Source organism: Anguilla anguilla, chromosome 18 (genome assembly GCF_013347855.1).
Source record: "Anguilla anguilla isolate fAngAng1 chromosome 18, fAngAng1.pri, whole genome shotgun sequence".
Taxonomy (NCBI): domain Eukaryota; kingdom Metazoa; phylum Chordata; class Actinopteri; order Anguilliformes; family Anguillidae; genus Anguilla; species Anguilla anguilla.
The window spans coordinates 15397051-15421799 of NC_049218.1; the positions used below are offsets into that span (position 1 = coordinate 15397051).

A 24749-nucleotide genomic window follows, 5' to 3' on the forward strand; every position below is an offset into this window, starting at 1 on the left:
TTGAGTAACTACATCAAGAGTTTTACACAGAGTAGTAGCTATTCAATCTGCCAGTTCATCAGTTGACATGGAGCTAGCAACAATTTCTTTTTATTGTGCTGCTAAAGTTTGTTCTACCAGCTGGCTGAAAAATTGGTTAAAGGGTTAAATCAAAGCACTGGGGCAGCACATCACCAAAGTATAATCTTGTCCTTTAATGTCAGAAAACAGTTAGCAAATATATATGACTACATGTAGAAATGTGGCTCTATCTATGCAAATCCTTGATTGAAAATAAGTCCCAAACCTCTCCTGGTTCAAGCCCACACCATGACACACCCGGGAGGCCAAGAGCATCACCTCACTCGTCTGACCTGCATATTAATATACACTTCTTTGCTTGGACAGTCTATTTTATCAGCTAGCTCAATACCCTAGGCTATAATCTGCCCAGCCATTGTGCTTATTTTCTTTGATAGATTCCCCATTACCTCCCAATTACCATTCATCTTTAACTTTAACTACTGACAACAGCCTGGCTAATGGAGGATGGGCTCCCCCTCTACTTCCTCTTGAGCGTTCTGTGGAGTGTCTTTGTGACAGCCGTTCTGTAAAAAGTGCCACACAAATAAAATTCAATAAAACTTAAGTGGCAGGTTGATTCCTTTGAATTACAATACTTCTGTAGGGAGCATATAAGTGGAGGTCTATTCATCACTCTGAACCATTCAGTTGAGGTCCTTGTTCTAGGTAAAAATGGTTCTGATCCAATTCTGACCATGTTAGTGGCAACTATATCTGGGATTCCAACATAAATTTTCTGTTGGACATTAGTAGTAATGATATTGGTTTAAAAATACACTTACCCATTCCGAATGCCTTTGCATCGTTTTTATGACGACACACTGAGTTCTCCATAAACAAGATGAAATTGGATATTAAAATCTCACAAATTGATAATATATTCACTGTGTTTAAGAGAAATTAGTACATCAATTCAGTGTTAAGTGTTTTGTATGCCTGTGTTTAGTATAGTTTAGTGCATCCCTAATCAACGACTGCAGACAAAGAATAAATGTCACAACTACAGATCTACAGCCACAGGGAATATTCCTACAGGAATTAATCAGTGCTGATGGCTGCTTACCAGCTAGCCACTGCATGGCAGAATGTGAGTCTCCACTCTCCCAAAGGGAAATGTGTGACAGTGCTTTATGACAACGCTGTAAACTCATTAAGCCTCATTTAAAATGCATATGGCCCAAATCAGCTTTCTGTTGTTTAAACAGGCTGTGTGCTGGGAGTGGCTACTTTTCTTCCAGTGTCTATAAACCCAGCATTACTGAACAAGGTCCAAAGTGACTTAGCTTTGCCGCATGAAGAATTGTAACATGCCCTTTTTGAAAGGTCAGAGGCTTTTCATGGTGGCAATAACAGTCCTTGCGCTGGTCATCTCCACATGCTTTTGAAACGCAGGATTCACCAGCTCTGATACCATCAGACTGAAACAGAGCTGCACATGCAGAGACCCCTCTCTCTCTCTCTGTTCGTCTCGGTCTCTCTGTCTCTCTCGCTCTCTTGCACTCTCGCTCTGTGTCAGAAGGCAGTAGAGGAGATACCAGAAACTGTGCCCAACCAAAGCCACATTCCTTTTGAAAATGGGCTGCATGTGTATATGCAGCAGGTAATGGCTACTGAACAAGTGAACCATGATTAAAATGTAAACAAATCATCCAAAATAACAGCGTAATTCAAAAGTTCAGTTCTCACAGTGTTCACTAGATGGCATTGTGCCGACAAAAGCATTTCGCCTGAAAATTAAGCACTGATGGTTAGTGGCAGTCAGACATCTCTGCTCACCACGTATTGTTCTGAAAGGGCAAGGTTTCATGGCAAACGCCTCCGGTCCATTTGGAGTGTAATTACAGCACATCACTCTCATTACAGGGAGAAACAGAACCTTATAACACACTGACATTACAGGGTGCGCAAACCCACAATTAACCAAAACAGAAAATCACCTCATCCATTTTAAGATTTCAGTTTGATTAAAAAATCTGATCATTTGTTTTAAATAAATATACTAGGCCATCTGGCTCTACTCTGCTGATTATGGCTGATATCTCTGTACATGCCCAGGGGCTCTCTGCATTAGTTCCTGTTTAATACATTATATCCATAGATGAGTGGCAAAAAATCCATTTTACATTCATGTTGTTGTATAGAAGAATTAAATATAACAGCAAAATTGTACCACATAAGAATCCATTATAACACAACCCCTTTTTCACCGAAGAATCAAATATTACACTTACTGTGTAACACCAGAGAATCTATATTGCACTGACATTGTTACACATGTATAATTGAGGCCAATAATAATCTAAACAAATGTTCTAATAACCAAAAATTCACTCGAAAAAATATTGTTAAACACACATAAATGCTTAAGATAGTGATAAAGCAGTTGATTGCCATGTGAGCTAACTAAACCTCACAAAAAAGTGCTTGGTTGCCCTCTACTGGCCACTGTAAAATGTAAAATTGGCATCTACAGATACCCAACATCATTAAACTTCATTATTAATCTACATTATTATTTTCTTCATTTGGCAATGACAGATAAAGCAGTTTTTATTAAACAAAGCTATTGTGAGTATTCATAAGTTCTCAAAGTGATGTGTACAATCACAAAAATCGTATTCAAATTACTAAAACATTTCTGTTCCAGGACCAGAAAAAGTGAAGGAAAGATAATAATTGCCTTGTAATCTTTCTGCTGTTTGAATACAACCATGGGCAAAAACAGAAAAGTGTGCCAAAAAAATCTGACATAGTTAGATAAATTAAACTGAATACAGCTGATTTCTCTTTTGAATGTGTTTGGGAAATTTTGGAATTAATTTGGCCCTCATCATATTCTAACATGACATGTCTTTCATACTTCTGGAAAATTGGGAATGCTGGCAGTAACAGGCTTCAGAGACCTGTGCAGCTGATTTGATGCCTTCAAAACTGAGCTTGCTGGAACTTTGCCTGAGGGAGGCCCACAGGAAAGCAGTAAAAAAAAAAAAAAAAAAAAAAGGCAGTGAAGTTCCAGCCAGTCTCCAGCTTGAGTTCTTTCCACCTTTGTCACATCGCACATCACGTACGTGATTCAGGGCAGAATCCCACCCACGCCTCAAAACCTTCCGCTTATCCGCCTACTCACACACGACCCCCTCCTGGCCTGCCTTCAGCTGTCACAGCCGGAGTTAATGAATAACTGGGAGAGCCAACCGAAGCGCTGTTGTCCTCAGCTCACAGCGCACCGCACAGCACAATGAAACAGCGCGTCTGAAGGTAAGTGCACTCATCACCAGATGGAGACACATTACATATATAACCTACAGTAATATTCACAGTACTGAAGAAAACATGAGTAATTCAGCACTAAAGAAAAGCAATCAATACAGTACTTAAGAAAAGCAATTGTTACATTACAAAAGAAACCTTAATAAAAATACTAAAGAAACTGTAATCAAGTCAGATCAACTATTTGATCTATCTTAGAATTTTTTTGGAGATTAAAAGTTTGTTGCGCTAGATTTCTGAGAAATGTACATTTTCGATGTGCCATGCAAAAAAGTGTTAATTACCAATCAACTGACTGACTTGACTAAAGATGGTCCTGTAATTATTTATCGCTATTTTACAATTCATTTTCATCGTTGTAATAACAGTAGATCAGCTTTATTAGGCCTACATTAAGTTGTTAAATATGTTTAATTTTAGATCTAAATCTAATTGTCAATTGCAACGCTTCATTATTTTTCCTCACTCAATTGTATTCAGCAGTCAGTCCTATAATAACAAAACATTATTACAATTCCATTCCTTCGTGTGCTTAGCAAGCCCCAGATCTTTTCACTAGTGTGCTCTGTAATCATTAAACCTGCCATGTGTATCCAGAGAGAGGAGGCGGTGTTTGTTCTGTGTGTAGGGGTCTCATCTGTTGATTAGCTTCCAAACCAAAGAATAAAGTACATGTTCGTTAGCACAGGAAAAACAATGCAACAACCCGGGGGCAAAACTGCTGACTGACGGCATTGAACTGGATAATTTCACTTCAGGTCTTTTCTCCTCAGATTAAAGTGGAACTGCATGCAAAAAAGGTGTGCTGCTCGAATTTCCAATGCAGTTTAAAAAAGTTTTCCCAAATGTTTGCTGCCAAATGTGTCTCTTTGGCCTGTACAACTGAGTGGAAGATGACAGTAATGTACAGTAATATAAACTAATTCCACTATTGATATCATTGCCATTTCCATTCATGTATTTACCGCACACCTTCAGTCAGAGAGACTGAGAGTATCAGAAAATAATGGATATTCTGTAATCCAACTGACCTTCTAGATTTACCAAGGAGTTTCCCAACCAGAGAGACCAATCATGGTTGAGATAAGCAGGTCGCTCCTCTTGATCGCTCTTGTTACCGTGGTGGCCGCAAACCGTGTGTACGTGCACCCCTTCGGCCTGTTCGCCCTGGGCAACGGCAGCTGCAAGAACACCGAGGCCCCGGCGGCGGCGCCCCTGGAAACCGTACCCCTGGCGTCGATCGAAGACGGCGTGGAGCCCGACCCTCTGTACGCGAACACAGAGCAGAAGGGGAATGTCACCCAGACGACCGCGGTCCTCGCGCAGCTCCTCAACTTCCTGGGCCAGCGGCTCTACAATGTGTTGAGGGCGCAGAAGGCCCCCAACGCCCTCTTCTCCCCCGTGGAGGCCTACGGGGCCCTGGTCACCTTCTACCTTGGGGCCTGGGGGGACACGGCCAGCCAGCTCCAGAAGCTCCTGGGGCTGGAGAGTGAGACGGCCTCTGCGGACTGCCTGTCGCAGTTCGACGGGCACAAGGTGCTGCGCACGCTCCGCTACATCAACGGCCTGATCGACGGAACAACGGACGAGCTCCGGACGCAGGCCTGGGTCTTCAGTGCCGCCAACCTGTCGGAGAGCTTCGTCCGGGGAGTCTGGGAATTCTCTGACACCTCCTACACCCGAGCAGTGGACATCTCCCAGTCCATGCGCGCCCAATCCCAGCTCAACGACTTCATGGAGAAGACATCGCCATGGAAAACCAAACTCCTGTTCCAGGACATAAACTCCACCTCTGACCTCCTGTTCGCCAGCTCCATGCATTTCAAGGGTGAGCACTGCTGCTAAATGTGTCTGTAAGAACTGTAAATGCACTTGATCTTTTCTGGTGATCAGGCTGCTCCTGGTATTAACCTTACCCTGGCACATATGCCCAGGAGAGTAAAAGCAAGTGTTTGTGTGTTTCAGGGAAGTGGAGGACAATGTTCAGACCAGAGGCAACGTCCCTGCAGGAGTTCTGGATCGATGACAAGACCAGCGTCACGGTTCCTCTCATGACCCACAAAGGAATATACAGCTACCTGGACGACAAGCGCAGGAAGTGCACGGTCCTCAAACTGCCCCTGAGCAGACATGCCTACATGCTTCTGGTTCTGCCGTACGAGGGGGCCCAGATGGACACCATTGAAGACAAGCTCACAGTTCACATCTCAGAGTGGACCCAGCACCTAAAGGAAGGGTGAGCCCCACTTTTGGAATCTACAATACCTGATACACCTGCAACCATACATCTGCTACATTACAGCTGCTACACCTCCGATCATACACCTGATACAATACACCTGCTACTAAACACCTGCTACACTTCCTACCATACACCTGACAAATACACCTGCAACTCTACACCTGCTACTATACACCTGATTCACCTGCTACTAAACACCTGCTACACTTCCTACCATACACCTGACAAATACACCTGCAACTCTACACCTGCTACTATACACCTGATTCACCTGCTACTACGGTATATAGCTGCTACACCTGAGAAGCTGCTACACCTGACAGAACAGACAGCAGAAAGAGGGGACCTGAGCAGTCTCCCCCAGGACACATTTGTCTAAGGACACGATAAAGACCTTGGTGCTGAGGACATTGCAGTGTCTGTGCTGAGGACTGTTTGTGTCAGTGCTGAGGACTTGGCTGTGTCAGTACTGAGGACTTGGCTGTGTCAGTACTGAGGACTTTACGGTGTCAGTACTGGGGACTTTGCTGGGTGGGTGCTGAGGACTTTGCTGCGTGGGTGCTGAGGACTTTGCTGGGTGGGTGCTGAGGACTGTTTGTGTCAGTACTGAGAACTTTGTGTGTCAGTGCTGAGCTCTGTCTGGTTTGGGTCTGTTCTCCGTAGGCTTCTGGAGGTCTCTCTCCCCAAGCTGTCCCTTAACGTGGTGAATGATCTGCAGAGTATCCTCACTAACTTGGGGCTGCCCAGTCTGCTGGGCACAGGGGCCAACTTCAGCCACCTCAGCAGAAAGGAGAACTTCACTGTGGGCGAGGTAAGCATCCCAGCGCTAAACTCACTTCACTGTGAGGGAGGTAAGCATCCCAGCGCTAAACTCACTTCACTGTGAGGAAGGTAAGCATCCCAGTGCTAAACTGACTTCACTGTGGACGAGGTAAGCATTCCAGTGCTAAACTGACTTCACTGTGGACAAGCTAAGCATCCCAGTGCTAAGCTCACTTCACTGTGAGGGAGATAAGCATCCCAGTGCTAAACTCACTTCACTGTGAGGGAGATAAGCATCTCAGTGCTAAGCTCACTGCCATTACTGAGCAGAGGGTCTCCCAGCTCTGAGAAAAAATGCTCTACTGTATTCTGAATTCACCTATGAAGGAAGATCCTGAAATTATTCATAGAACATACTGACCCTAAAATCCAACTGTTCACTGAAATAACTTATCAAAATCTGCACATATGTTAAATTTTCCAGTTTACAGACAAGCAAAACTAATTTGGCCAATAGCATTGAGCTTTAATTAGCTGCAAACCTCTTAGTTTCAGACCCAAATCCGCTGAACCTCTGGGCCAGTGCCAGTGCGGCTGAGAGCAGATCTGTCTGGCTTTCAGGTTTTAAATGAGGTGGTGTTCGAGACATCTGAGGAGGGATCGGAGCAGCAGGACGAGCCCAAGGGCGCTGAAGCAGCGATGAAGCTGACAGTCGACAGGCCCTTCTGCTTCGCCATCGTAGAGGAAAGCTCCAGTGCTCTCCTCCTGCTGGGGAGAATAGGGAACCCTGTAAAATGAGCATGCTCTGAACCTCAACGCTGTATGGCTGAACACACACACACACAGGCTATGGACAGCAAGTCAGGGGGAAGACACCAGCAGAACACTTACACTGATGCCATTCCAGCATGCAGAGAACCAAAGACTGCTCAATTTAAGGTCAAACCACTCATATTCCACATCCAGAACTCACTTTGCTCAAAGTATTGGTACAACCCTTACCTCACTGTTGGACAGACTTCAGGAAATATCATGGATTCTTTAACTGGCTGTAAGAGTGAACTTATTTCCATTGGGTTGATCATCTTACATTGTATTTTACCACTGAACTCAAGTGTTGTAGCTATGGGGTCCTGGGGTACAGGCAGTAAACCCCATCAGATACAGTACATGTAGACCTAAACTGTTCAAGTAAAAAATTCTCATAATATGGAATAGCTAAATGTTTACGTTATCTAAATGATGCTCTCAAATTCTCTTCTCCCAAAAACTACATTCATATATAAATGGTACAATAACCATTGTTAAACTTTATCTGTGCATCGGTCTGCAGCATGAATCAATTAGTATTACACATTCAAACTGTGTGCTCATAGTTTCTGGCAACTGTGCAGTAGTTAATTTTCTGAAAAGAGAATATTGAGACATTTATAACTGTGTACCCATCAACAACGCTGTGCACACAATAATCGGTAGCCATGAAATTAACTGAGGTAATAAAGCTACGCATTAATTGCGCGTGAAATATGACAGGAAACAATTCTGCAAGTTCTTCCTCGTGTATAAGTGATGATCTACAGATCAGAACAATGCTTCCGTCTCCCACTGCATTTTTGACTTTTTTTTTAAAACACTTAGACCGGTTCACCTCGTCACCAAAATAAAGCCACTCTGGATTCACTCTACATTCACAACTTGTTTACATGTTCATTCTGTCCCTTAAAAAACATATTTTCTCTTGAATTAGGCCTATATTGCATAAAAAGTAGTAATAACCCAAACCATCAGCTTGCAAGAGTATGAACATATAAATAGTCCTTTATCCCAAAATAAATACTATAAAGCCTTTACAGTATGTCAATGTGTTTGAGAATAAAGTTGAAAAATAATATTGACCCTTCCTTTACAGCAATAACACCTTCCGCCATTTTTAGAGACAGGTACAGGAGAACATAGTCTAAACACTGAATCTGACTGACTCGTCGGAAAGGTGGCATCCAATGACATTTCTAAGTTGAAAGTCTCTGAGCTCTTCGGTATGACCCATTCTAGAGCCAGTGTTTGTCAATGGAGATTGCATGGCTGTATTCTTGATTGTATGCACTTGTTAGCAATTGTTGTGGATGTGGCCAAAACCACTAATTAGAAGGGGCGTCCACATATTTCTGGAAATGTAGTGCAGTTTCACCCTTCAGAATGCTGTTCAGTTGGGTTTTGTGTGTTGCTTTAACAGGAAATCTTAAAAGAAGGAAAGTGACCCCAATTGATTGACAGTTCATGGCACATCTGTACAGCAGTAACTGAAACAGAATCAATACATTTAACAGAGCTCCTGATAGAGCTGTACAGTCAATGAAAACATGGACTCCGGTCAGCAAATCTGGCCTGATGCAAATTCCACAGTTGGTTAAACGCAGAAATTAAGTATGCACATTACAGGCTTTGGGTAGCTACATCCCTTTTATAACATCATACCCTTTGTCCTTATTGTACTGCAAATGCAACAGCATTCAATTCGTTTTTTTAAATTGTTCAAACCAGAACAACCAAAAAGATTTCTATTTCATCTTCGCAGCTTTTTAAAACTATAACTTGCAATAATACATTCCTCTCATTACTGGAAATTATGGGAAAATTAGGTGGATCTGGGGATTGACATGTTAAACAAAAAAAAACTAAAACAAATCAAAGCTGAACATTTGGTCAGCCCCATGGGTGGGCGGGGTGAGGGGGGGAAAGTAATTTTGTGATCGGATCGGGACACTTGCTTTAATTAGATATGTTACCCATTACATCATTAGTAGGTTTTCACTCCAACTCTAACAAAACACACCACATTCAAGAGCTAGATATCTTGTTTTGCTGCTAAGTGAGACTCGAAATGAAAATCAACATGATGGTATGATAAACTTCCAGGAACAGGGTTGGTTGCCACTTAGCTTGCCAAATATTATGAAATTATCCAGAACGTAGGCACCACATCTTTCCCAATCGTGTTAAGCAATGTGATTTGCGATATATCGCTCTGTAATATGCAAATTAAGTTAATCGTTACATGTGAAAAACAACATACGTTTACATCACTTTGTTGCGAACGGTAAACTACTTCCGCCACCACACTCGAGAACACCAACAAGTACTGTGAGCATAGAATTAACATCAAGGAAACAAAACGAAGCATAGTACAATGCGCCACCTGTAGGACTTCCGAACAAAGTGCAGCCGGTGTTTGCCTGAAGGACACCCACGTGGTTTTAACAATCATGTAACAATCACGGCACGACAAGGAAAGAACCGGAAAAAACACAAATTTCTTCAAAAAATCATTGAATACCACTTAAAATACTCTTTAATCATCCCTGGCCTGGGAATGGTGTTAGTCGGGTATGGCACTATTATATGAACGCACTAATGTACAGTAGGCTACCTCTGGACAACATCGTCAAGAGCGTCTGCTAAACGAATGAAATGCAGTGTTTTTCGGTTTATACATAATGCATTTTCATTTATCCAGACAAAAGTGGGTTGAACCGAGTTTTCACGTTATTGACATACATTAGTTAAATAGAATTTTAGGCTGCCTAATGTAATGAATTATCCTCCTGGTCTCCCATTCTCATGTTAGTCGCCGGTTGTTTTATTATTTATCTGAAAAAAAGTCGTCTTTGTTGTGTGATTGGGATAGCACCGTTGTCCAATTACATCAAAATAGACTCCTTGGAATTATTCTGCCTAATCCACATTCGTTTAAAGTAATACATATTTTATTGCATTCATATAGTAAAAACAAATCTAAAGCAAAGACGGTGCTATGACATTTAAGGGCAGTGCTACTCTACAACTGGATCAAAACATTCTTTTTTACGTGAAGCTAGATTTGACGTTGATTTCAGTTACGGACGCCATTGGACAACATTAAAAGAGACAAGTCAGGTGATATGCAAGGAGGCCGGAGATTTATTGAGTGTTATAGGCTACTGTGTGAATAGCTCGCCCATTCCGGATGTGGGGCTGTATGATTACTATTGATCATTTCGGTCTCGTTGGCTGCACGGGGGGAATTCAGTACCCCTCGAACAGAACAGCTCCACTGCCACGGCAGTCGTTTGGATGAGGGTCGGTCGTTCTCTGTGCCGTTTCTTATGCCGACAACTGCGGTTCGCCAGGGTTATAGATACGACTGAAGTGAACTGAGCCAAGGTGCTTCCTTCTTTACCCGGGGTTACAGCCTTTCCGAGTTAGCAGTTTATCAGATATAACGAGCGATGGCTGAGTGCGGGAGGAAGGCGCAGTCTCTTCTGCAGGCTGCCCGCTCCCGATACGAAAGCTTGCAGATTTCGGATGATGTTTTTGGAGAATCTGGGGACGACAGCAGCGAGAATCCCTTCTACAGCACCTCGGGCGATTCCAACTCGGATAACTATACATCAGAAAGCAACGGCGGCGACCTAAGAGGAACCGAGACCGGGGATGGCCAATCTGGAAGAGCCCCCGGTTCGGTTTCAAATGCTCCAGCAGAGGAAGAGGGCTGGAGCGACGCCCTCCGAGAAATCACGATCCCTCCGTACAAAGATACCTGTGGTAAGTCACTTTAAAGAACACTGTCACTGTTGTTATTTTGTAGTTAGGACTATAGCAATCGAATCAAGAACTTAAACAACTGGTAAAACCTTTAACGTAGCCTATATTGCAGCGAGAGACTTGGACTTTTAACCGCTCGATGCCATAAAATGAAAGCACGGGCTTAATACATCGTGAGATCCAGCGGATTTGTTATGTCAGTTTGTAACGTCAGCACCAGACTCCCTTCCTGTCTACATCATTGATGGCCCCACCTATTGTCCACTTAAACTATACCAAGTTATTCAGTAAAATAAAAATCATAACACCCTAGTCCGCATGATTAATACTGAAGAGTTTCCTGGCAAGACGTCCAGGCTTTAGACATAGCCTGTTTTTGCTTGGTTAAATATAAAATTAATCTATACTTTTGTACTTTGTGCCAGACTGATAAACAATTAAAGAAATAAATCTTCCTAGTACCACCCAGCTGTGAGGGAGGGAGGGAGAGAGAGAGAGAGCAGTAGGGAAAGAGGGGGTGCTTTATATGGCCCCTGTGAGTGTTAAATATACTACGCTGTTTTTTTCTACTGTACCAGCAGGACTTGAACACTTGCAGAATTATAGTGCTTTGAGGATACTGAATCGCATCGAATCGGCATCTGAATCAGTGCGATTTTTCTCCTGAGGAACTACTGGTGTGGAATAGACCATTCTGCCACTGAATGATTAAGAAGGAGATGGGATTATCCTTCTCACATCCTCTGAACCCATCTTCATGCATTACCTTATCCCTGCTTTCTTTGGCAGCAAGCAGTAAATGCAGAGATCCTTCTACAACCTGTAGGAGTTCTCTGCAGCGTGCCACTTACTACACAAACCCCAAAGCATGGCTTTCTTTCAGCTGTCAATGCAATACAATACAGGCGTGTTGATGAAAAAATGGCAAACAAAGCCTGTCTTTCTTTTGATTTACTGCATTGAACAAGTTACATAACAGGCTTACATCTATTGATACTGTGACACATAAGATTGCACCTCTTTCTAATCACTGGCCTGTGCTGTAGTGACTATAGATGGATTAAGTGCCTTGAAACTCTGTAGTATTTGTAATGCCAGGACAGGGAGGATGTAGGACCGCTCCTATTAGCGCATGTTGGAGAAGCATAGTGCCATGAACCAGCAGTGTACAGGCCTCATTCTGCTCGTCCAATTAATATAAATGCATGACCGCAAGGAGACAAGCAGGAAATGGGGCTATTTTAAAGGGCCACCCTTATACACTCCATCAAGCCATTCTACGGTGGTGTACTGATAGTTACTTAGTGATGAATGTGTACAGTATAGATACATACTCTCAAGACATGGACATGCTTGCATTTGCAGTGGTACATGCACTTTTACATGACGCATGCACATGCAGGTAGACGTTAAAGCCCATTTCTGTGTGCGATCAGGCATTTAGCAGACTGTCTTGTCCAGAACAACTTACATGGATAACGTTTTTACATACAACCTATTTATACAGCTGGATAGATTACTGAAGCTACTGAGGGCAAGTACCTTGCTTAGTGGTACAACTGCAGTGCCGGGTGAGAGAGACAATTTAGTTACGAAAATGGCGAGCATTGTTGGGCTGAATGGACTGTTCCCGTAATTATGTCATGTCGTGTCATGTTATGTTATGCATTACACATAGAGAATGTCCACCCACTCTCTCGGTTATAATATCTGCTCCACATCGAAATACATACTGTTTTGAGTGAAGTGTCCATACGAAATGCCATGCTGAAAATAGCAGACATCACTGACACATCAGCTGCAGTTTACTCATGAGGCATAAGCTCAGCGCAATAGCCTCCAGGTAAAGAGTCTAAGAATGATTGAATTTTTATTTACATTAATGTGCTCCAAGAAGGTGAAGAGTCTGATCTGGGCACAGAGGGTCAGTATTATTTACCCATTAGAGGGATTGGGCAGACTGGACATGGAACATATACTTTGCACAAAGACACCAGTTTAATATAAAAACTTGGTGCCCATGTTCTCTGCAAAATTCGGTGCAAATATTCACTGCTCCAAGAAGTAAATATTGCTTGATATGTAAAGCAGTTGGATTTCATGAAATGTAATTTGCAAAACAATCCCATTATGAAGGGCACCAAAATGAATATACTTGGATTGTTTCTTTCATTGTTTGGCAGAGGACCTGCGCGTGCCTACTGCCATAAAAAGTGTCGAACTGAAGAATGCATCTCTGCTTTCTGTGGAGTCAATTTTGCAAAGGTGAACCCTGCCATGTGAAGGATGTGCAGGCTGCTTCTCACGCCGTGGTTGTGTTGACTTTAGCAGATGAGTGTAAACAGTTGAGGGTGTAAATGACATCCGCTTGGCACACTCCTCTCCAGTCTAGACCATGCAGAAATGTTACTATAGCTTCCCCCAATCAGAATACTGTTTTCATCTTACATAGAGCAACAGTAGTAAGCGAATATCTCTCCTCTCTTTTTTATGTGAGATTGAATGGAGATGGGAAGAACTGCAGATGTTAGGATGCTCACCTTGGTCAATGTGGGCACAGATTATTTATTATGTAACGGTTCCCCCTCTGCTAATCCAGCTACAGCTGAAGATTATCTGCATTTACTCCATCCACAGTTAGTGAGTAGGTACTGTACTCCACAGTGTTGTAGAGAGCTGCTCTGGTGTCAGTGGAAGATGCTGTTCTGAACTGGTGCTCCCTGGCCTCACACTACTTATCCCTGGCCTCGCATAATCCCATTTTAGAAACGGTGTCTATTAGCATAATTGAGTTAAGACACTGGTGTGGTTGAGAAGAAATGGGATGTGCATGAGTGGGAGGGGCTCAGGTACAAAGGGTTGTATGAGGTCACCGGTTTCTCCCAGCCATACAGAGATAGGGCCTTTGCAGCAGGTTTGGTACAGCAAGCGTTTGATCCCATTCACAGGCACCATTTACAGTACAAGCCTACTGGGGAAACAATGAAAGCTTTTTCTTTTCTGTTTTGTTTCTGCTGTATACATCTGAATGTTTTGCGGCGTTTTATCTCTGGAAAATTCAGGGAACTGTAATGACGCATGCAGTCAATGTTTGATAAATAATAAGCCCGCTGCCGAATGAATGTGACAGGAACAGCAGTTTTTCAGGTGTGCGCACAGGTAAGACAACTCTAAAATGAATGACTCAGCCAGTTTTGCAGGTGCAGACAAGATCATTTGTCATAAATGGCATAATGTTACCAAACCTGTACTGTATCTTGTGTTGACACGTTATAGACATTCAACGTTGCTACCTGGAATCATCCAATAAAAACAGGGGAACCATGCATCTGCGTGACTCTGTGGTTCCGGTCACGCATGATGTCACTGAACACAGCTCTCTGAGCTTTACTATGACTACACACACTCATATCTTTCATTCTGCAGGGAGGCAGAATTGGGACAGTAACTTAACCTTTAATAATAACCTAAAAAATGACTAAATAAATCGCTACTTTGGCATTATACAGTGACAGGTGACATCACTGTTAGACAGAGAAATAGGGAGATTTTATAAAGATTATTATGACGTAGAACCACCAGTTACACAATCATGATGGTAACCTTATGAACTGGATGATGTCACTTTTGACAGAGTGAGAGCTCATAAGCTGTAGATACTTCCATATGCTCTCCCATGTGCAACATCATATTTAAAGTCTATGCATTGTGTGGTACATCCATGTCAGCAGTATGGTTGGAGGAGATATCATGATGGTCAGTTCACATCACTGAACTCAGAAGCTCAAAGCTAGAGGCCATACAATCCTGCTTGCTGAACTGGTGGTCCAAGTCAACTTGGTGAAACTTCCTGTTTGCAGGCTTCGAATACAAAATCCAATAAGGCCGACATTTGTACTCCCAAATTGTAAATGACAAAGTAGCACTGTTGATGGTGCTTGTAAAATAGTAATGGTGTGATTTCTATGGAAACTGGATTCTTGTGTTGTAGGTCCCACACAGAAGATGCCAGCCACTGCCACTGCCTTGGACTTCTTCCAGCTCTTTGTGCCAGACAATGCCATCCAGAACATGGTGGCACAGACCAACATGTACGCCAAAAAGTACCAGGAGCGCTTTGGTAGTGATGAGAGCTGGCAGAGCGTGACGGCAGCAGAGATGAAGGCTTTCCTGGGGTTCATGACGTCCACCAGCGTTCAGCACTGCGAGTCTGTGCTCAGTATCTGGAGCTCCGGCTTCTTCAGCAACAAGAGCATCGCGCCGCAGATGAGCCAGGCTCGCTTCGAGAGAATCCTCAAGTACTTCCACATCGTAGCCTTCCGCTCCAGCCACAGCAACCAGGGGCTCTACAAGATCCAGCCCTTCCTGGACTCCCTGCAGCAAGCTTTCAGCTGCACCTTCCGACCTTCCCAAACCCAGGTCAGACCCCGCCTCCCTAACCCACATCAGACCCTGCCTCCCTAACACAGGTGGCGTGGGGCAAATATCAAACCAAACAACTCTTGCAAGAGCTGGTAATGCTTTATAGCCCTCTGTGCTTTTCATCAAGACATCTGGATGTAAACTGTCCAGCTGTTACAAAAAGGAGATTTTTCTTTCTTAACCGTGTCATGAGTTTACCGCCTACCCCACAGCGCTCTCTTCCAGTGTGCAAGATTCTTAGGTGGCAGCAGAGGATGCCTGTTTTACGCTCTCAGTCTCGGCGCTCGCACATGTCTCCCGAGCTATCTGTACTTCAGCTCCCCCTCAACTCTAATCCTGTCAGACACACAGACTCCCAAGAGGCTAAAGAGAAGTGGAAGAGCTGGGCTTTAATCTGAAGGGACAGTCTGTGCTACAGTTCCTGCCCATATTACGGGAGAGGAATGACTTGTAAATTGGTCTGAAACACATTTGCTCCTGTTGGCCACAAACACTAATCAAGCAGCAGAATGTCTTAATGTTCCCAGAGGGATCTGAGCTGTTAAATAATGCACCGGTTATCCAGGTTAGAGCCTGTTCATCACACCAGCATTTCCCAGTTAGTGAGTTTGTTAATCAATCACTGAAACAGAAATGTGATGGTTAAGTTTCTGATGTGTCATTAAGCACAAGCATTGGCAAGGCTCTTTTTGTACATTTTCCATGCATTGAAATGACTTCTGGTGTCAAAAATGTTGATGGCCTGCAGTTTTTAGGTTGGCAGATTATGAGTTTGTCATGGTCTTGTTCGCTGAGCTGAGGCTCTTAAAATCAATCCCACCCAGGTTCTCCATGAGCCACTTATTGACGAGGACCCCGTCTTCATCACCTCATGTACGGAGCGAGAGCTGAGGAAGAGGAAGAAGAGGAAGTTCAGCCTTTGGGTGCGGCAGTGCACAGCCACAGGCTTCATCAGCCAGGTGAGTGAGGTCACCTGACCGGCCGGGTGTGAAGGGTCAGAGGGTCCCTGAGAAATCCCACTGCCATCCCGCTCCTCCGCGTGGCAGCACTGTCAGAGAGGGAGCCAATCGGAGGCACGTAATAGAACTGTACGAAGTGTTCTTCTGCAGAGGGGGTGGGGTGGGGTGGGGGGGGGGGGGGGTGAGGACATAACTGGGGTCTGGAGCCAAGAGGCAGGAGACAACATATGGCACATACTGGCAAAGGGCCCGTGGATGGGCCCACTAGACATCCATACTGTTGGAATCGACTGACACTTCGCTGCCTGTCACTCAGCATGCGTGATTAAAAACCGCATGAGAGTCACCATTACTCATTTCGAAATCCATGTAGTCAATGTGGGCACTGTGTGGGTAAGATCATTCATTTTAAAAGTATTGACTTCACAGTATAAAATCTACCATTGTCCAGTGTTAATCTTACCCCCAAACTGCAAAATTTCAATGCACCAAATTAATTGTATTTCTTTATGACAGGCTTACATTTAGTCTGTTGTAGATATTGAGTCATTTATGTCAACCTGTACTCTTACTGTCATAAGAGTAAGTCATTGTTACCTGCCCAAGGACCTTAGATGAAAATTAGCCTTGGCTATCTTCGTCTGCAGAAAAAAAATGTTCAAAGTGGTACTCAGCTGAAAACGAAATAGAATTAATGAGAACCTACAAGATTCATCCTATTACAAATGGTTTCTCTGTTCAAGAAAGTGCACAAGTTATTTGCCAATATGTATTTCTCCAACAGCTGAAATCAGACTGCTTCAAAAATAAGAGCTCACCAGCACTACAAATAATAACATACAGCCAAGTTATGTCCAACTGCTCAACCGGACATGAATGAGCCAAGTTAGAAGATAACTACTTTCATCACAGTCCATCTTGGCTACTGGGTGGAGGAATTTTTACAGGTTGTGAATCACAGTGTATCAGACCCACTTGGTTTAATTGCACTCTGGAGGGATGAGAAACGTATTGATCACAGTGAATTGATCCTGGGAGGTCTAAGGAATAATGAATTGTGATGGAAATGCAGTCTTTTCTACTCTTGTGAAATACAAAACACACACATTTGGTTAAAAGATAGGCTTCGGTGTTTTGAAAAATATGTAGCCGACTCTAGTCGCTCAATTAAGCTTGCTAACGCAGACGGAAAATGGTTGAATGTTTAGATTCTTTGCAAGCAAACAGTCAATTAGCATATTTGAATGTTATTAATTCCATCATAAGCAATGACAAACATGTGGGTAACAGTGTAGTGTAATTGTTAGAGACGTGCGGTTCCTAGGTGAGGCATCGCCATTGTACCATCGAGCAAGGTAATTAACATGAATTTCTTCAATAATTACCTGGCTATGTAAACGGACTGTATGTAAGCTCTACAAATTGCTTTGGATAAATGTGTCCGCTATAAGGCTGAATTGGCAATGGCAACAAACATATACAATGTTTATGACTCACTGAATGAATACAGGTTATCGTTCCGGGCAAATATACCACGTCACAGGACATCGTTGGAATGTTACCTTTCGATTTCATTTTAGCACTGCTTCTGGAATACTGCACAATTAGGCAGTTTCTTTTATCTCATAAAATTCAACTCCTCCCCCTTAACTTACTGTCAGTCATGCATGGCCAGCCAGTATATTGTTTGTTTGTATTTTGCCTTTGGCACCAATCTAACCACACACAGTATGTCAATACAAGAAGACTCATGGATACACTGTCGCTGACCTCATACAGCTACTGTAAACCAGCTGTACCTGTTCTCAGGTGTATGTGTACCTTAAGGAGGGCCCTGGACCAGACGGTGTTGATGCTCTGAAGAATAAGCCACAGCTCCACCGCCTGGTGGCCAAACAGCTGTGCCACAACCTGTCCGGCCGCAACGCCATCATCTTCACCGGACCCAGCATCACCAGTCTCAGCCTGTACCAGGAGTTCCAGAAGCAGGGTATGCCACACTCCTGCCCCCCTCCCCCCCCCGCCCCAATCAACCATCATAACACTCTTGCCCACCACCCTATAACCACGGCAGTAATATTAAGGGGTGTGAGAGGGTAAATATTACTGCTGTTTAAATTATGCCAGCTTCTCTTCTTTTCCTTTCATATGTACACTCCACATTGTGCCATGTGGAAGATTAAGTACAAAGCAAAGAGATTATGCTTATTTAATGTTTTCAGATGATTTTGGCAGGTTTAATTAAAGCCATATAAACAGAGGAGGGAAAGAAGCTTGCAGCAGGAAGCTTGTGGAGAGTTATTACATTCTACATCATCTCCATCCCCTGCACTGCACTAGTGTGTGTGTGTGTGTGTGTGTGTGTGTGTGCACACAGTGTTTCCCCTAGAATATTTTTACTAGAGGCCGGTGGTGTGGACACAGAAGGTGGTGGTGTTTGCACTGGAAACGGCATACACTGTGGTAATTAAAGAGAATGCTGTGCACAAGTAGCATCATCCCAAATCAACGGTGAGCACACTGCTCAGGAAAAAGGGTGAAATTAAGTAACGACAGTAAATCTAGGTGCTTGCGCAACTGTGCGTACGCTCCATGCACCAGGCACTGAAGCACACATGGCCGCCTCCAAGAACTGGGTGTTCGGCTCTTACGAAGCTTTGCTGTTATTAGCAGTACTGCTGCTACAGCAAGCACCACACTATTGCTACTACTTTCTTCCATTTTCACTATATTGACCTAGATATTTGCCAGATGAGTATTGGTACCAACAAAGAAATAACTGTAAACAAGCAAGTGGATAGCAATGTCTCATCTCGTCGCTTTGATGTGAACGGGTCAATTATAGATTGTTGCAAACCATGGATTTTGCGAAGAGTTGCCAGTTGTAGGTCGTCACATGGTGAATCTTGGGTCTAAACTAGCCTTTAAATTGCGTGGAATGTTAAGCAGTATTCAGGTATAAAGAATACTGAATGTAAAACACAGTGTTCAGTCGTCCATCGTGTTTGGTGAACCCCATAACCAGACGTGACATCCACACTATCAACAGCAACAGCAATCTCCTGGATAGATTTATTATGATATAAAGTTGCATTTCATGGACAAAATAACAATTAGTGAGTTACAGATTGTTCTCTTGAAAACCTATAATTCTATAATACAGCAAAGTAAACTTTTGTTGCACATACAGATTTTCATAAACCTGTTTTACAGATTGCAGTAAACTAGAAACTGTTGACAGGAAATAAAAACACAGATTTTCCCCCGGCCAAAATTTTTTTTTATGTTGGCGGTACGCCCAAACAAAGCCAATGTATGGGAAACACTGCGGTGTGTGTGGTATGTGGTGTGTGTGTATGTGTTTGTGCGTGTGTGCATGTGTGCGTGTGTGTGCATGCGTCTCGCACAAATATAGAAATTTCCCACTGCAAGGACAGCACAACAAGAGAAACATAACGTAAAACTACCAACCGATCTCTCACACACAGACATCTACTGCTGTGGGCTTCTGAGCACCAGGAAGAGTGACTGCACAGGGCTGCCCCCGTCCATGCTGTCCAACCCGGAGAAGCCCCAACACCGGGGCCAGTCCCACATCAAGATGAGGGGCAACATGTCCCTGATCTCCTGGTACAACAAGGGCACTTTCCGTTTCCTTACTAACGCCTACTCACCCAGCAAGCAAGGTAAACAGCCATCTACATACACTCAACAGGGCTGCTCCTAACTGTACACTTCAATGGTTTACAGAGGTCCCAGTTTGCACAAAAACCCGAGGGGGATATCCACGATTAGTGGTGTGCGGCCACGATCACTGGACAACACACAGATACCCCCATATTTGCAGGAATCAGTGGCGCCATATCACTGGAGACTGATTTGAATGCGCTACTTCAAAGTCGGCATCATACTCAGATTAATGTGCTCAGGTGCACCACTTATCATTTTCCAGTTGCTAGGAGACAGATTTCTTTTTTTAGCCACGGGTTTTAATGAACAGCTGATGAGGGAACCATGGGGATCCACTTAAGCTGCCGTTTCCTTAAGATGGTGAAGGGCACGTGACTCAACTCCGTAAGCTTTTCCTCTTCTTTCAGAGGTCAAAGAGAAACCTGATGAGTTTTCTGTACAAGACCCAGGCACAATCCTCCGACAGAAGCAGATATTATTGGAAATGGCTGCAGGTGGCCTCATATCATATCACCCCTCATAATGCTGATCTAAAGGTGGCTAACATTTAAATAAGCTTGAGGGTCACTCACAGGTGGTTAGGAGTGAAAAGGTTAGGCAGGATTAGAACAAATAACAAGTTCAATATACTGAGTTTACATTTTAAAATGAAAATTGTCCCAGAAGAGAACCTGGTGCCCGGATCAATCTAACGCTGACATTAGCTGCAGCTGGTGCCCTGTACTTCTGAGCACTGTTATCTGAGAGCCTGATCTAAACTCTGCAACAGCCCGGGCGTCTCTGGTCACCCTGAATGCTCTGAATAGCTGAATATAAGCACAGCTTCCCTTTCTGAATACCCATCATCTCCCCACAGCACTGAGTCTGTCACTTGGTCTGACAGCTAGATACGATTGTGATTTATATTCAAGACTTGGTTAAAACTGGACTTACTGACTAGAAGCCTCTGTATGGTGTAAGTTTTCACTGTAGGAAGAGTGGGAAGCGTGTGTGTCTCTGTGTGTCCATGTGACATGTTGTAGGAGCCATGGAGGGTTTTTTGTATGTGCACATTTTTATATTTAATTATAATTATTTTGTTCCAATTGTAATGTGTGCATGTGTGATATGTATTGTGTGTAATGTTTCCAGAGAGTGTGTGTGTGTGCGTACGCGTAGGTTTGAGTGAAGAAGTACACTGTGTGATGTGTTTCCAGTAGTGATAATTAAGAGGAAGAGTGGGGTGTGTGTGTGTGTGTGTGTGAGTTATATGTACTCTGTGTAATGTGTTTGCAGGGGTGATCATTAAGAGGAAGAGTGGGGAGATTCCCTGCCCCCTCGCCGTGGAAGCCTTCGCCGCCCACCTGAGCTACATCTGCAAGTACGACGACAAGTACAGCAAGTGAGTGACACTAATTACACGCGACTGCCAGCACGATTACACGCTTACGTGCGTGATGCTGCTCACACGCCGTTACATGATTACAGGGACGCTGGCTTAAGGCAGATGTTCCAGTTCACACAGACGCATGCACAGCAGTATAGGCCTGTGATCTGTCAAGGGTACACCCACCCAACCGCAGTGTGCACGCAGGCTGTGTGCGGCTAATTCCACCAAAACTCACTCACTTTGCTGCACGCTGTTAATGTAGAAATGGCTGGAGGTGCACACAGGCCACACATCCGATATCATTTGCACACAGACCTAAGCAGCCTTCAAACAGAGGAACAAAAGAATAAATCGTCCTTCATGACACAGTGGGGGGGCATATCGCTTCTCTGGACTGTTTCTGCATCGTAAACCTGCAGGAGTAACAGGAAATAACATTCACAGCATCTTTCACAGTGCGCAGTTTTGCCAGTCAGATTTACGTTGAGTTGCCAAAGGGAGCCGTTTCACAGAGTTAATTTGCTGTCATTTATCATGGGCACGTCTCCATGGCAGCCCTTGTAATCACTTCCTGTAAAGGACAAGACTGGCTTCCTCCCGAGCTGCACTGTGGCCTCATGAGCTGATTAGCATGCAGCCGGAGCACAATCCTCTCGTAATGAATGACTGCAGAGCGCAGGCACAGTTTAATGCGAGAGCAGTCCCCGAGTGACACACACAACTACTGCAAAGGCCCAGCTCCAGGGTATGGAAGCATATATATATATATATATATATACACACACACACACACACACACACACACACTCCTGTGACAGAACTGTCATGGAGGGCCAATCTTGTTCCACAGGTACTTCATTTTCCACAAGCCAAACAAGACGTGGCAGCAGGTGTTCTGGCTGACGGTCAGCATCGCCATCAACAACGCCTACATCTTGTACAAAATGTCCGATGCCTACCACGTCAAACGCTACAGTCGGGCACAGTTTGGAGAGAGACTTGTGAGGGAGCTGCTGGATCTGGAAGACTGCTCTCCCACACAGTGAAGGACTGGACACACACCAGCACACAGTCAAATATACTCTCTCATTTTCATATTCTCTCACTCACGCACACACAAACACACAACCATGCTCTCACATACTTTCACTCACTCAAACAACTCACAGTCAGTCTCTCACACACACACACGCACGGACACACACACAAACCCATCTGCTTATGCGAGCCTCTGTGACAGGCCCCGCCCCTTTCAGTTCACTGGCAGCTCAAACCCAGCTAGGATGAGTTTCCTCCTGATGTGGAGAGCAGATATTTATGTGGGGCTTAGTGTGAGAGGATGTGCTAGCCTATATGCTAAAGAAGATAGGGCCATGGAAGCTGAAGGTCTGTGTGTATAACATATAAAACATCCCAGGCTAAGCAACTGTCTGAATAACACCATTTCCTCTGTTTTAATTTTCAATAGGTTAAATATAAAAAAAACATTGTGAACTCTGTTGTTGGGAAGGTCACATGTAAGCATCTGACTACAGTAAATCTGCATTCTGTAACCATGTGAAATGTCTTAAGTGTGAGATTTTAATGATTAATTTATGCAGAATAAAGGCAGAAGGTGGAAGGCTTTTGTCCATAACCTTTTCACCTAGCAGCTCTGTCCCTGTGATTCCCAGGGAATGCTAATGCTACCAACCAGACTCACACCGATTGAGGAGCACATTCATTCAGCACATGTTAGGATCTGCTGGCCAGTCCTTTAACAGCTAAGGACATTCTACATTTGCTGGGCTCTAGCCCCAGTTGTCAAGACTACTGTCATAGTCCCCTACGGTTCTATGAGCCCAACCAGGTTAACACTCTGATGTGAGACAAGTCCACCAATCTCTAGAGGCGCAGCACCTGGGGCTGACTCTTGCTAGTTTCCACCTGTCAACTGAAACTTGCGTGAGGAAGGAGTCTGATATTCAATCATCCGTTCCTATATGCATTAGAGCCAGTGTTGCCAGGTTCATGGAAAATCCCCAGTTTATGGGTTATTTTCAGGTCAACAAGGGAAGAAAATGCAGGGGGAGGTACACACCCACAGTCCCACAGAGGTGCATTACTCAGCGCTTGGCAAACAAGCCACCAACATTACTATGAATTTTTTCAGGGTGAGATGAGTGAGTGAATGTTGTAGGTTGTGAGTGTGTGAATATTGACCTGGGGATGGAGTAAGTGAGTGGATGTCCAGCTGGGGTAAATCATTGAGTGAATGGATTAATCTGGCAGCAGCTATGGGGGAAGGGTAGACCATGGGACAGCTAAGGATAAGATGGTTCAGCGGCGGCTTTCCTGGACGCTGATCTATGAGAGAACAGCGATTAAAGATGATAAAGTGGAAAGCCGCCAGTCCAAAACACAGTAATATCTGTTCTTCACCTATAATCGCCACAGAAAAACAGATGACATCCACACAACCTTGTTAGGTTGAAATGTTTCAGTGTATTTAACTAATCACATTTGAAAATCTGATTTGAATTCTACAGCAATGGTGTGGAGACTAGGGCAGCTGTTATGGGGCAACGGATACAGAACGGGACAGTCAGTACAGGGGCATGTTTTGTCCTTCTGGGGGTACCCAGGCAGTGCATAATCTGTGGCTTCCCTCAAATTCCCACACCAAAACAATTTCTCACACATAACGATTTCAGGGTTATTATTTTGAAATATCGGTGGGGGGGAGGCGGGGTCATAACATTTTGGTTGACAAAATGGACAAAAGTTTTCACGTTTTATACACTACTCACACCACCAACTAGGCCTGTATCATGTTAAGTAACAACGTAGCCTATGTTAAGAAACACAGCAGTTTTAATCAAAGTGTCTCGGTAGGCATTTCGCAAACTCGTTTGCTACTTAGCACATACCAGGCTTGATTTCTGTTGTAACTATGAAAATTGTTTGGCTATTCAGCAAATGAACGTGCAGATAACGTGTAACCCGTGAAACAATACGTGTTTAGAAAGAGGTTCCAGAAAATAGCTAAATAAAAAAATACTTGTTTATTGTCCACATTCTCTTAGGCCAACACCACAGTTGTTCAAATTTGAAGTGAATAAGATATTAACAATTACTTTTCATTGACGAAATAAAATAAAAACACATCGAAAACATTTTGCAAACACGTGGTTTCAATGGCAGGCAAAGAGACAACACAAAATGATGGCTTATCTACTGTTGATGAACGAGATTTGAAAACTGAAATGCGAGCTAAAATCTAGTTAATCAACGAAATGATAAGTAAACCGTTTCCAAGCAGCATTACTAAAGTAAGAAAGCTTGTTTTTCTTACCTGCCCTGGCTGTTAAAATAATCTGCGGTCTGTACCTCCCGCAGTGTTGCTAATGGT

General features: G+C 43.7%; 2 protein-coding genes across 2 annotated transcripts; both read left to right on the plus strand.

Moving 5' to 3' along the window:
• Positions 1–3172: 3172 nt before the first annotated feature.
• LOC118217721 (angiotensinogen-like) lies at positions 3173–8031 on the plus strand. The gene is made up of 5 exons (XM_035399705.1): positions 3173–3321; positions 4372–5161; positions 5299–5569; positions 6239–6386; positions 6959–8031. The coding sequence occupies exons 2-5, from the start codon at positions 4408–4410 to the stop codon at positions 7133–7135; spliced, it is 1350 nt and encodes a 449-aa protein (XP_035255596.1). The 5' UTR covers positions 3173–3321; positions 4372–4407; the 3' UTR covers positions 7136–8031.
• Positions 8032–10196: 2165 nt separating this feature from the next.
• Positions 10197–22994, plus strand: LOC118217720 (piggyBac transposable element-derived protein 5-like). The gene is made up of 7 exons (XM_035399704.1): positions 10197–10918; positions 14910–15337; positions 16165–16299; positions 18109–18289; positions 19788–19985; positions 21265–21370; positions 22209–22994. The coding sequence occupies exons 1-7, from the start codon at positions 10603–10605 to the stop codon at positions 22402–22404; spliced, it is 1560 nt and encodes a 519-aa protein (XP_035255595.1). The 5' UTR covers positions 10197–10602; the 3' UTR covers positions 22405–22994.
• The last annotated feature ends 1755 nt before the right edge of the window (positions 22995–24749 follow it).

Coding starts and splice junctions, on each gene's coding strand:
- LOC118217721 (XM_035399705.1), top strand. CDS start 4,408: ATGGTTGAGATAAGCAGGTCGCTCCTCTTGATCGCTCTTGTTACCGTG. Junction 5,570..6,238: donor ACCCAGCACCTAAAGGAAGG/GTGAGCCCCACT, acceptor TGTTCTCCGTAG/GCTTCTGGAGGTCTCTCTCC. Junction 6,387..6,958: donor AGAACTTCACTGTGGGCGAG/GTAAGCATCCCA, acceptor TCTGGCTTTCAG/GTTTTAAATGAGGTGGTGTT.
- LOC118217720 (XM_035399704.1), top strand. CDS start 10,603: ATGGCTGAGTGCGGGAGGAAGGCGCAGTCTCTTCTGCAGGCTGCCCGC. Junction 10,919..14,909: donor TCCGTACAAAGATACCTGTG/GTAAGTCACTTT, acceptor CTTGTGTTGTAG/GTCCCACACAGAAGATGCCA. Junction 21,371..22,208: donor TACGACGACAAGTACAGCAA/GTGAGTGACACT, acceptor CTTGTTCCACAG/GTACTTCATTTTCCACAAGC.